Source organism: Parambassis ranga, chromosome 10 (assembly GCF_900634625.1).
Source record: "Parambassis ranga chromosome 10, fParRan2.1, whole genome shotgun sequence".
Taxonomy (NCBI): Eukaryota; Metazoa; Chordata; class Actinopteri; family Ambassidae; genus Parambassis; species Parambassis ranga.
In genome coordinates, this window is record NC_041031.1 from 12,537,103 (window position 1) to 12,549,410 (window position 12,308).

Genomic DNA, 12,308 nt, shown 5'->3' on the forward strand with positions numbered 1-12,308 from the left:
ACACACACACACACTGTATCCCCTGCAGAAACACACACTCTCAGAAAAAGCTCCAGAAGTGTCTATAAGCGTCACAACCAAATGTTCTTGCAGGAAGCTTGAGCCCAGCTGTCGTGTCATTATTGACACCCTTTGACAGTTCTGATACACTTTTTTTCCTAAAAATTAGTAGAAACACCATCACTTTAAACTTTAAACTCCCATGTTGGCCTACATGCCTAGAGTCAAAGCAGAGCTCGGAATTATTAACATCTAGCACGGAAACTTAATTAACACTGAGGTCATTAACTCATGTAAACAAGACGCTGAGCTCCCACAGATGATCTGAGGTATTTGCTTTATGTATGTTGGAGTGTGTGTGTTAATAATGAAGGTGAGACTCCCAAGAGAGGCTAAAGTGAGTCCTGTGGGTCCAACTGGGTTTCAACTTGCATAAAAATTCATCTGCAGTGCAGTTTTTAGTAAAGCTTCTGAAGATGCACTGCAGGGCTTTAGTACCACCATATGCCTGGAGGTCTAAAGCAAATACCTATGAGGAGCAAATAAATTATAGGTTATATTATAGGTTTGCCTAAACACTTCATATACTGACTTGGTAGTACTCTGTATTTAGTAATTTTTACTAATGTAACTTTTGTGTCTCTGTGATGAAATCACAGCATCAGGCCACACAGAGGGCTGGAGGCTTCCACTCTGCAATAAGCAGTAATTAGACGGATGGATTAATTCCATGCTGTAGCTGCATCTGAGGTAAGTAGACATAAACATGACATGTTTATGTGTGAAGGAAAATTAGAACAAATGAAATGAAAACAGAACATAAGCAGCAGCTTCAAGTCAAGTCAAAGGCAAATTGTTTTTTTTAATGGAACCTTTAAATAAGACTTTAAAGGTTCCATTAAATTTTCTTAAAGATTCTTTTACATTTTAATTAGTTTCAAGTTTAACTATTTCACATTATGTGAGGAATGTTTTAAAAATACATTTTACACCTGGCGATAAATTTGTAATTGCTAATTTACATGTTGAAGTGCAGGGCTTGAAGTATTTTTAGAGTGTCGCACTAATGATTTTATATTTCCCCACACAGTTTAAGTACCGATTTACAGATTTCTTTTAGATTTTGACCTTATATACCACTCCCTTCTCCTGTCGTACTTTCTGCTGAGCCCAAGCAATGACGTTCTCAGAGGAGCTCCCAAAGCTGCCGAGCACAGCAGGTGTTTATTAAGCTCTTTTTTTTATTGCTGCTGATGCTTCTTCTTTCTCTTCAGTGTTTAGTGTTGTGCCTGGATCGTACTGAATCAGCCACTAAGAGATTTTAGGCTACTTGAGCATGTCTCTATATGCACGTAAGCATCATCCACTCCACTAAATCTGGATAGTAAAAGCAGCTGTCATTAGTATAAACACAATAGGTGGATTAAAGTCATCATGGCTGCCATCTAGTGTTCATTAATGGGAAGTTTCATAATAGACAAACACTGGGTTGACAGTTAATATTATATAAACATTTATTCTCTGTATAGTTGTACAAGGAACCAATGGAAAATCAATATTAACAATTGCTGATAGAAAAATACCTTTTACTGCACCTTGATCACTCCACACCCGTACATACAGTAACAAAAGAAACAATAATAATAAAAAAAATATGAGCGTGCAAACATGACATCTATTAGTAGTGAAAAACAAGGGGTCACTTGTACCAGAAATTGTACAGAGTGACATATTGGCATACTTTTATAATATTCTCTACAAAAAAATATCAGTGATAATCTGTTTATTTTTTTAATCTTAGTGATTGTGTGCAAAATTTTAGAACTGAAACAACATCTGCCTGTAGACCTGTGAGGAGAAGAGAAGTCTTTGGAGTGAATCATCTTTTCACTTATTTGGCTTCATATGTAAAAAAAAATCAAGTACGGTGTTGTGTCAGCATATTAAACAGTGTGTGTTGCTGTCAAAAAAGGCGTTACATGTGTCCCTTTAGATGACCATAATCACAGAGTCCAGAGAGGCAGCAGCGGGGGTAAAGCGACGTGATCTGTCAGTGTTTAACACAGTGTAAAAGTGTGCAGCAGATCCAGACACACAAAGTCAACAATGTTAGTAAATGTTGCCATCACAGGCAGCTTTTTACAAAGTGACTGAGCTCGGCTCGCTCTTACCAGTTTTTCTTTTTTTAGTTCATGTGTGATTGGCAGCCGCTCTGCTTTTTCACCTGGAAATAACTCATCCCATTCTAAAGGTCCAGCACTCCGAAACAGGAAGTCATTTCAACACAGACTGAGCTGCTTCTACATGCAGTTTTGCTTTCTTTTTTGACATCATTTTGAGGTTTGGTGGCAAGCCACAGGTCACTGTGTGTTCATAGGCTGCAAGTGACCATGTGAGAGGAGTCTGATTGGTTGACCTGAGCCTCACATGGCGGGGTTATCCCAGCAGTGTGACTGTGTCTCAGCTGAGGTGGAGGTTAGGACGGTCCCTCAGAGGGCTGCAGCTATAGATGGCTGTGCACTGAAGGGCGGACACACACACAGAGAGAGAACACACAGGACAGAAGGGAAAAATAGACCGACTCAATGATCTCAAACTTTGAAGAGGTACACTGCTGTTAACACACATGAAACATAAGTCATAAGTTATAAATAGGAGTAATGTATCTAAACAGTGCACCTACTCCCACTCTGTGTTACTGCTACTTATAAAATCCTCTCGGAGGGTGACTGATGAGAGTGAGTCACTGTACTCTGATATTGCGTTCTTCATCACAAGGCAACAGTTTCACACTTAAATAAAAACACTGACAACAAACACCTGTTAGAAGCATGCAGGTATCAGTACACACCGAGGTGACACAAGGTACATATAACTCACCATTCAGAGCTTGGCCCTTCACTGAGACATTGCTTATTTTCTACAGAAAGACAGAGAGAGGCATGTAAAACCAATCTGGACACATAAACATGTAAAAAAACACTGCCTGTCTAATAACCAAGCACTTACCTGCTGATCTCAGCCCCTGTGAGTCAGTGTTGGTCCCTCCTGACTGATGTCCTGTATGTGCTGTGAACACTGTTTGAGGTGAGACCATTAGAGCCCAATGTCTGCACACTGATATGAACAGGGACACTCAGGTTGATGTTCTCCAAAATGCACTGTGGAGAGTTAAATGAGACGTGAAACTCTTGATTGATCTGGTTTAGCTTGTTTGCTCTGATGTACAGGCTGATACCTTAGTGCAAGCTGAGCTCATGACCGATTTGTGGAATTCACCATCTACAAACACCTGACAGGTGAAAAAACAGTTTATACTAAATATAATATCAAATTAAAATTCCAAACTTAATGTTTGTTATGTTGCTTACCCTGTATCCATACACAAATGTGCCGTTACTGCAGCCAAGCTCATCGAGTGGTGGCCTCTCCCAGCCAATCATGAGGCTGCTCTGGCCTATTGTGCGGATGACATCAACAGATCGAACCTCTGCGGGAGCTTCTGGAGAAAGAGACAGACAAGAGGAAAAGTCAAATAACGTTGTATGTTTTACCTTTTTGATTTTTTTTACGCAGGTCTGAACTTACTAATGAAGCCAAGCATTAAAGCATCATTAAAAGTTAATAGTTGTGTACTGCAGTGTGTGTTATGGTGGTAATAAACTGAAGCCCTTCAGCAAAGTGCCTAAATTGGCACTGCAACATTTTCTCCAGTGCAACACAGAGAAGCACAACGATGCTGAATGTAATCACAACCTAATGTGCTAAAGCTACACCCTAAGAAATGTTTCTTCCATCAGGACATGCTCTGATGTGCACATTACCTGCTTTGGGTCTTGCAGTCTTGCTCTTTTCTAGAGCAGCAGTGGACTTTCTGGCAGACTTGTTGGGTCTCTCCGGAGAGGAATGAGCAGACTGAGTGCTGGATGTAGTGAATGTAGTGGCAGCACCATCTATTTTAGAGGTCATGTTAAAAATATTGGTGGCAGTTGCTTTGCCAGAGGCAGTTGGATTAGTTGTGGTCCTCAGAGATAGATCAGTAGAAGCTGTAGCATCAGATATGTCAGTAATTTCCGTTGCCTGTTTTGGGGATGTTGTTGTTTTAGAGCAGCTGCTTGAGGTGGATTCAGCTTTGCTGGGCGCCACAGTGGCAACATAAATGTCAGACGGACTGGAAAGAGCAGGCATTGTCATTTTAGATTTGTCTGCTTTAAGGCGATGGTTGGTGAACGTGCTGAGCATGAATGCCGCATTAGCAGATCTGGATGCAACTGCATTAAAAAGTGTTGTTGACTTATTACTGGCAGCAGGTTTGGTAGTTATTATAGGAGCGTGTTTAACCAGAGTGGAGGTGACTGGGAGAGAGTTGGTGTGTGAGCCGAGGTTCAGGTCTGCTGGAGCAGAAAGTGACACACTGGTCCTGGATCGCTCTCCTCCTCCTCCTCTGCTCTCTGGAGCCTTGCAAATAAATACAAATAGATTTATTGAACATACTTAAACACAATTTGTGGTAAAAGCGTGGTTAGAGGTTTGAGCAGAAACTGACACAGAGCAGAGTATACCTGACAGGTGCTCATCAGAGTCTTCTGTAGCTGCTCGTGCAGGTTGAGGATCTTCTCAGAACTACTCAGCCTTCTGCTGGGACTGATAGAAGTGCTAAAGAAGGTGGAGGCAGGCCTTGGTGAGGATCCAGGGGAGGATTTCTCCTTTCTTTCTTCTCTCTTTTCTTTCTCTCCAATTGTTTTTGGTTGACTCATTAATTGGTCTGGTCCAATGAAAGAAGACAACTGTGGTGGGGGAAGAGAGTACAAATGATTTAGTTGATGTAGTTCTGTTTCTGATATATTGATGTCAAATGAACTCATATACCTTCATTAATGCAAAAAACGTCAAAGTGTCTAAGCATTTTTTTAAAGTTTGGTCATTTACAACCCAAAAAACATTTAAATAAAATATGTTTGGTTTGTATTATCTCACCGGTGGTGTACTGGTGCTCAGGCTCTCTTTCAGTGATAACACCTGGACATTGGCCTGATCTTGCACTGCTGATGTTGGCACAGGTGAGTTGGCATTTTTCTTTAATGTCCCTGCAGCTGCAGGTGTACCTTCATCACTGCAGTGATGAAGAGTTGTTGCAGTAGATTCAGTGTATTTTTCACTTTCGCAGCTCTGAACTCCAGATTCAAGTTTGACTCCATTTTGTTGCTTCTTGTTTGCAGGGTTGTGTATAACTGGGCAGGTCAGATCAGGTGTGAAAGCACTGGTGTAGTTTTGAAGCGTTGAAATAAGTTCAGGTGTAAAGCCAGCACAGTAACCTTGGGTCTTTGTGATGCTTCCTGGACTGAAGGCTGCAGTGTAGTCCTGCACAGCAGCATCACTGAGAACATGCTCAACCTGCTGTGTGAGCTCTGGCTCTGCCCAGCCTTGTCTGTGCATGGCCTTCATCATCTGATCTAACAATCTGTTCCTCTCATGACACTTCACCACTAGGCACGAGAGTTTGGCCTGTTAGTGGACAAAACGCCTGTCAGTCCAAACGGTCCACACTCAAACATTCACACTGACAGCAAGAGAGATTAAAAAAAATGGCATCTTCACCTTAAAAGGAGCAACATCCAGATCTGTCTGGCTTTTCCTTTTCAGGAGTGCATCATACTATGAACAATATAAGAGTAAACACATGAAACCTGAGGCCCAAATAAAGACACAACGGCTCATAAATCAAAACAAATTTCAGGGCCTTAGCTGACCTATTACCCACCTTAGCTCTGATGTCGTTGTAACGTGTCCTGAGTGAGACAAGAACAGTGCTCAGATCATCCCTGCTGCCCTGTCCTCTTTTCAGAGCTATATACTCTGAGTTCAGCTCCTCTAGAGCAACAGTCTGTGGAGGTTTACACACACACATACACACGTATTACATCAACACACAGTCTGACTACCCAGAACACAAATGAAGCTCAGAATCTTGCAGAAGTTTGCAAACTCATATTGCTGTAGAACGCAGGGCTAAACATAAAGTCACTTATCTCTGATAAGGAGTATAACAAAGCAAAAAACAGACATGTTTACCTTAGCTTTGAGCTGAGCTGTAAGGACGTTGTATTGCGCCTCTATTTGTGACTTCAGTGTCAGAGCATCAGTCTTCTCCCTGCGCAGGCCTGTCAGTTTGCTCTGCAGCTCTCTCACCTGCAGCAGCAGACACAGCTCACTCATTTGATCTAACACATCAACTGCTTTCTGTCTTTGTCTTTTGGCTTAACAGCTTGAAAAAACATTATAAGAAACAGCAGTCAAAATAATAACAATCCAGACTTTTTTTCAAATGGAAACATTTCATTTTTATCACTTATTTGATAAAACACTGGGAACACTAATGTGCTTCAGCAGATCTGTAACTTATATAAGAAGATGTTTGAGCTAAACAGCTAATAATAGTAAAACAAATCATAAAGGCTGTGAAAATAGAAAAAAGGGGAGTAAGTTGAGAACTCGTGGTAATGCAGCAAACTTCACTGAGTGCAAAAAGGAAACTTCTGTTTTACAACCAAAGACTTACAGGAGGAGATTAATGTCTGGAAACTTCAACATATTCCAATCATGACTGAAAAACATGACGTGAATTATGCAGAAAGAAAATGTGGATGGGCCTCTAGAGCTGTGGGAGATTGTTTGAAGGAGTGATAAAACTACACTGGACCTAAGGATTGGCAGCGGGTAGTAATGCCTGTTTGACAAGAACGTCATCCCAGCAGTCAAACACGAGGTATGTGGAAAATTAAACCTCATGCATACATTAAGGCTCGGCCTTTCCAATTGTCGCTGGATTTGAAATCCACTGAAAACCTTTGATGGGATTTAAAAAAATGAAGTAGTAGCATGAAAACCAAACTGTGAAGCATGGGAACATGGATTACACTTTAGTTATCAGCATATACATAACTGCATATCTGGATAAATACCTGGTTTGTGAGGCTGTCATTGTCCTTCCTGGTTTCTTCCGTCAGATGACCTGCTTCTGTCAGCCTCAGCGCCTCTCTCTCTGCCTCCTCCCTCCTGACCTCTGACTGAGACAATTCACTCTGCAACCTCTTGGTCTGAACAGACACAAACATGAGTCAAGTGAGTGAAGCTTTCAGTGCATAAAATGTCCCTGTAAATATGAAAAGGTGACCTGGATGGAGTCATATGTAATAAGAAACATATGACATTGTGATATACAGTAAATATTATTGTCCTTTGCCTGGACCCACCTCTGCACGGCTTTTGTCCAGCTCTTCCTGTGAGCTCTTCAGTTCTGCTCCCAAAGCTTCAATCTCCCTCATCAGATCACTTTGCTCCTGTTATCATCAATCAAACATCTTGTTATATAAAAAGACACATGCTGGAGGGACATATACAAACACACCCCAATCACAAACATTCCTGATACCTGTACAAAGCTTCCTTTGTGGTTATTAGTCTGACATCTTTGTGTAGTGTAATCTCCTGTCCCAGCAAGTGTCTCAGTCTTCTTCATCAGCCCAGGGCAGCTTGGGCTTAGCAGCTGCTGCCTCTGACTCCTCTCTGTCTGCATTTGCAGAGCTTGTAAACTGCTCCTCTCCTCTCTCAGACCCTGGATTATGAGTGTTAGCTGCTTCTCCTCTTGTTTCAGACAGCTAATTGAATGTTTAGTTCTTTCTTTTTCTTCTTTTAAACTGCTCACAGAGTCCATCAACCTGTCCTGGTCTTCTTTTGAAGAGAAAGATATTGGTTCCATGTCTCTCTGTGTTTTCAGACTTTGGAGGGAATCAGATAGTTTGTCTCTCTCTTGTTTCAAATGAAGCACTTCCTGGCTCAACTGCTGGCTCTCTATCTGTAAGCTTTTCAGTGACTGCATGATTCGATCTCTCTCTTCTTTTCCAGTTGTGACAGATTCTGTTATTGCCTCTTTGTCTCTTTCAAGAACAGATAAAGACATCACCAGCTGCTCTTTCTCCTCTTTTAGGCCACTCACGGACTTTATAAACTGCTCTCTCTCATCTTTCAGCCCCCAGACTGTCCGACTTTGCTGCTCTCTCTCTTGCTTAAGGACAGCTAAAGATTGACAGATGCGGTCTTTCTCCTCCTTCAGTCCCCAAACTGTCCGAGTTAACTGCTGTTTCTCTTCTGTCTGTGTATGGACTGACAGAGCGACTTCTTTCTGCTGCTCTCTGAGTGAATTTATGTAGCCTGTCAGCTCGTTTTGTTCTGCTTTGAGCATCTGGACTGAGTGTGTTAGCTGGGCCACTTGGTCTGCCAGTTGACTGGCATGCAGGCTGTTTTGTGGACTGATCGTTAAGGGGTCACTGGTCTGAGTACCAGATCCTGAAACTGTGGTCAAAACGTTTGTTTCTTGACTTGACAGTAACTTTGTGTTTTCTTCTCCTTTAAGGACACTTGCAACTACATGATCCACAGATTCCTCCAGGTTGTTCTGCAGTGATATTGAAGCTGCGTTCTCACTTTCCCAGTGCTGCTTACTAACATGTGATTCATCCTTACTATCTCTACTCTCCGTTAACTTTTGTTGCAGCTCCATAATAGTGTTCAGATCATCCTCAGTTTTCTTTGTGAGTTCTGAGATCAAGCACGCCTGTTCCTGGTTTCCCTGCTCCAGCCTAACATGGTCTTCTTCTAGTCTGGAGATGTTTCTCCTCAGCTCCGCTTGCTCCTTTGTGATTTCCTCCTCTCTGGAATCAATGTGAGCCAACAGCTCCTCGATCCGATCTGCCAAGGCCCGGTTTTCGTGATTCAGGGCTTGGACAAGATCTTCCTGAGCGAGGGAAAGAATGTCATCATCTTGGGTAGGAGATGATCTAAGATCTTCATCACAGGTGGACAGTGTGCTAACCTGTACAGAGAGGTAGAATTTAACTAGTGATATACAAACTGAACAGCAGAGCATCTTTTACTTTAACAAGCATACCTTTTCTCCTGAAGACTTCTGCGCTGTCTCATGCTCCTCTGCCTGTTTCCTGAGTTGCAATTTCAGTCCAGCATTCTCCTGAGCCACCACCTGCAGCTGCTCCTGGGTGTGCTTCAGCTCGACCTCCAGGTGGTCACGTTGCTCTTGAAGAGCTTGGAGATCTTCCCCTAACCCCAAGCTCCTGTATGCTTCCCTCAGAGCATCAGATTCTTGACTGGGACTTTCTTCCAAGTTGAGTTTAAACTGATCTAATATCTCTGTGGTCAGGGACAGTGACAGAAGGCTGGTGCTAGGTTTGGGGCCGTACTGGTGGAAGAGGTTCAGGGAATCTTTTTTAGGTAGAGGTTTTGATTTGGCTGATGAGGAGTGATCCTCTGTGTTGTTCTGTAAACTCTCTGCTGTAGCCTTATGGCAAACAGGTGGAACTGCAGATGAATGTGCATCTAAGGCTGGCTGGATCTGCATGAAGAACACATTTAATATCTTAACATTTTAACAACAGGCCATATACAGAGCTTATATAGTTTTTCATTTTCATTTCATGTTGCAGTACAGACCTCTCTTTCACTGAGCTCATCCTCAGTAGGATGACATGATTTAACTATATTGATGTGTTGATCATCATAATTTTGCCTTACTCACTTCTCCCAAGCTGTCCACTGATGATAGTCCCATGGCAGTGGTAAAGAGAGTGCTGGAGGAACAAACAACAGGACTGCAGCTAGGCGAGGTGGTCCCTGGACTCGGGTTTGTAGACTCAGCGATTATGGATGACTGACTCTGTGTTTGGTTAGCTGCGTCCCTGAGGATCTGATGGAGTCTTTCATTCTCCTCTCTCAGCTCTTCAACCTCCTCCATCAGGGAGCTTTCAGACAATTTTAGCCGGTGTACCTCCACCTTCATCTCCTCCACTCTGCAGCCCAGAAAGTGGTTGTTCTCCTGGGCCTCATGTAGCTGCTCCATCAGTCCCCTCTGCTCAGTCAATCTATCCTCCTCCCTCTCCAGCAGCACTCTGAGATCCTCCTGCAGGCTGATAATAAAGCCTTGCAGTCTGGCTTCATTTGAGGTCTGTTTTCCGTCTTTGACTCTTCCTCCTTCTACATCTTTTGCTGTCTTTCCCTCAACCCCCTCTTGCCTTTCCCCTCTTTCAATGCCTACACTTGGCTGCCATTGCCTTCTTCTCTCCTCCTTTTTCTCCTCTTCTCCTTCACCCTCTCCTCTCATGGAAGGGAGCCTGTCTTGCTCTTCCATATGTGTTACAGTCCCAGCAGTAATCCTGACCGCTCTAATTGTCGCCATGCCAGTGGCAGCACTAACAGTCATGTCAAGCAGCTGCTTTTCTAAAGTGTAGATCCGGTTTTGCAGGCTCTGCTCTCTGTCACAGGCTAGACTGAGCTTGTGTTGGAGTTGGGTTTTAAAGTTCTCAAAATACTGGGACTGACGACACATCTCCTCCTCTTTGGCCTTCAGTTGCCTCTGGCAACGCTGCAGTCGCTCCCTCCATACTCGCTCCCCTCGCTCCTTCTCCTGAGTCTGAGTAGGAGAGAGCAATAAATGCATATGTATAAGTCTGTGATTGTATTTACCATTAGTATATCTACTGCAGTTTTGAGAAAACCTAAGCACCTACCATGGTTCTGATCTCCTCCCTGAGCATGTGGAGCCTCTGGTCCAGCCTCTGGGAGTGTTGCATGCTGGGGAGCTTGGAGGCCGAGGCTAGCTGATATAGCTGTAGCAGCAGGCTCCTCTCTGACCTCTGTAACTCCCTGATCCTGGCACAACAAAACAAGTTAACATTACATCATCCTCAGTGATGTCTGACCATCTAAACACTTCCTCTCATCTAAAAATCCACCAGTCAAATCCAGTTTGACCTCCTAACATAAGAGAATATCCGAGTTAAATCTCCTGCAGTGAGTCCGGTCCAGCAGTGTGCTCACTACAGCTTAAATGTGAGCGTGCAGTGCTGTTAGGTTTGTGTGACACATGATCACCTTGGCCAAAAGTGAGTATATAGTAGCAGGTGTGTGTGTGTGTGTGTGTGTGTTACAGGATCCCCTCTCCCCAGTCTCTCACCTGTTCCTCAGGTAGCTGTCAGACTGGATGGCTGAACCCGCTCTCTGCTCCAGGACCTTCACTCTGTTACACAGAACCTGCAGGTCGGGCTCAGTTCCTAAAGAGCCTGTTTCCATGGTAACGAAACCACTTCCGATACACGCCATGTCTGAAGTGGTCATGTGATCCTCCATTGGATAGGCTGTGCCCACTGATTGCATTATACCTGTGGCATAAAACCTGATGGTGAGAAAATTATTTGACAACAAAGAACAACTGTTTCTGCCTTTGTTTCCTTCTCTTGGCTGCTTTTTATCCAAAATAAAATGTCTATTGTAAATATTCGGACATTTATATACAAAGACAAAGATGCACTTGAAATACAGCGATCTATTATTCATCATGTCAACAGCTTGATAGCAAGCTGTTGGGCACCAGTGTCTCTCAGGTTACCCCCCACCTCCTAATCATCCCCTCTCCTCCTCCCTGTACCACAAAACACAAAAGCACCCATCCCAAAATCTTACAGGATAGTTCACATTTTTTTCAGAACAATATACACATGCCTGTATATGCTAACAAAGTGCTAAGACACACATTGCAGTTTTAAGGTGTGAACATATCCTTTACACTCAGCAAACACTACAAGGCAGGGTGGACTAATGGATCACAGAGTGAATGTGTGATCCAATAGTCAATAAATAACAAGTTCAGAGTAGTATGTTCACCGTTCAGATTCTTTTAATCTAAAAGCAGTAAAAACACACAATGTTAAATTAACTGTTACAAGCAACAGGGTATATTACTTATATATTACTATAGTATTACATAATGTAAATAAAAACCTTGTTTGTTGTTTCCACTGATTGTAGATTAGTCTTCTCAGTCCCACCACGAGCTTCCAGTAAGTTCAGCTTCTGCTCTGTGAACTTGGTTGCTGTGCTGTTTCCTTAGAAACGCTGCAGACGCTGGACTTTGCCAGAATACTCCATATCCAGCTGGCATTCTTTCCCCCCTTATTCAGCCCTTCTCTCTCCATTCCTCCCTGTTCAAAAGTCCTGCTGGGCATTCCTTTGGCTGAGGATGTGGCTCTTCTGCCATTATTAAAATCCTCTTATTTCGAGTTTTCTCTCTGTAAATCCATGTGTTCGCTCCTCATAGAGGATTGTGTGTAGTAAGTATTTGTAGATGTTTCTTATAAATAAATTCTCACTTTATTCTCATGTATATCTCTGGATATTTATTAAACTTTCAAATATGTTTGCATTCCAGGTTAGGATCTTCTGCAAAAGTGCATGAATATCAA

The 12,308-nt window shown here is 42.7% G+C and overlaps 1 protein-coding gene across 2 annotated transcripts; it reads right to left on the reverse strand.

Moving 5' to 3' along the window:
• Window positions 1-1,740: 1,740 nt before the first annotated feature.
• LOC114442718 (early endosome antigen 1-like) lies at window positions 1,741-12,297 on the reverse strand. Of its 2 annotated transcripts, none has more exons than XM_028416496.1 (19): window positions 11,848-12,297; window positions 11,024-11,228; window positions 10,578-10,719; window positions 9,590-10,480; window positions 8,948-9,406; window positions 7,433-8,872; window positions 7,254-7,340; window positions 6,963-7,097; window positions 6,073-6,189; window positions 5,762-5,884; window positions 5,599-5,655; window positions 4,978-5,505; window positions 4,563-4,787; window positions 3,825-4,458; window positions 3,372-3,499; window positions 3,239-3,292; window positions 3,010-3,161; window positions 2,881-2,920; window positions 1,741-2,520 (listed from the first exon to the last, which is right to left on the reverse strand). In XM_028416496.1, the coding sequence occupies exons 2-17, from the start codon at window positions 11,221-11,223 to the stop codon at window positions 3,033-3,035; spliced, it is 5,349 nt and encodes a 1,782-aa protein (XP_028272297.1). In that variant the 5' UTR covers window positions 11,224-11,228; window positions 11,848-12,297; the 3' UTR covers window positions 1,741-2,520; window positions 2,881-2,920; window positions 3,010-3,032. The 2 variants fall into 2 exon arrangements, with proteins under 2 accessions (XP_028272297.1, XP_028272296.1); XM_028416495.1 differs by having other exon boundaries at window positions 3,372-3,502.
• Between the last annotated feature and the right edge of the window lie 11 nt (window positions 12,298-12,308).

Excerpts from the sequence above, each read along its gene's own strand:
- LOC114442718 (XM_028416495.1), bottom strand. The coding sequence starts at position 11,223 with ATGCAATCAGTGGGCACAGCCTATCCAATGGAGGATCACATGACCACT. Across the intron at positions 10,720-11,023 it reads GACAGCTACCTGAGGAACAG|GATCAGGGAGTTACAGAGGT; the intron begins GTGAGAGACTGG and ends TTGTTGTGCCAG. Across the intron at positions 10,481-10,577 it reads GGGAGGAGATCAGAACCATG|ACTCAGGAGAAGGAGCGAGG; the intron begins GTAGGTGCTTAG and ends TCTCCTACTCAG.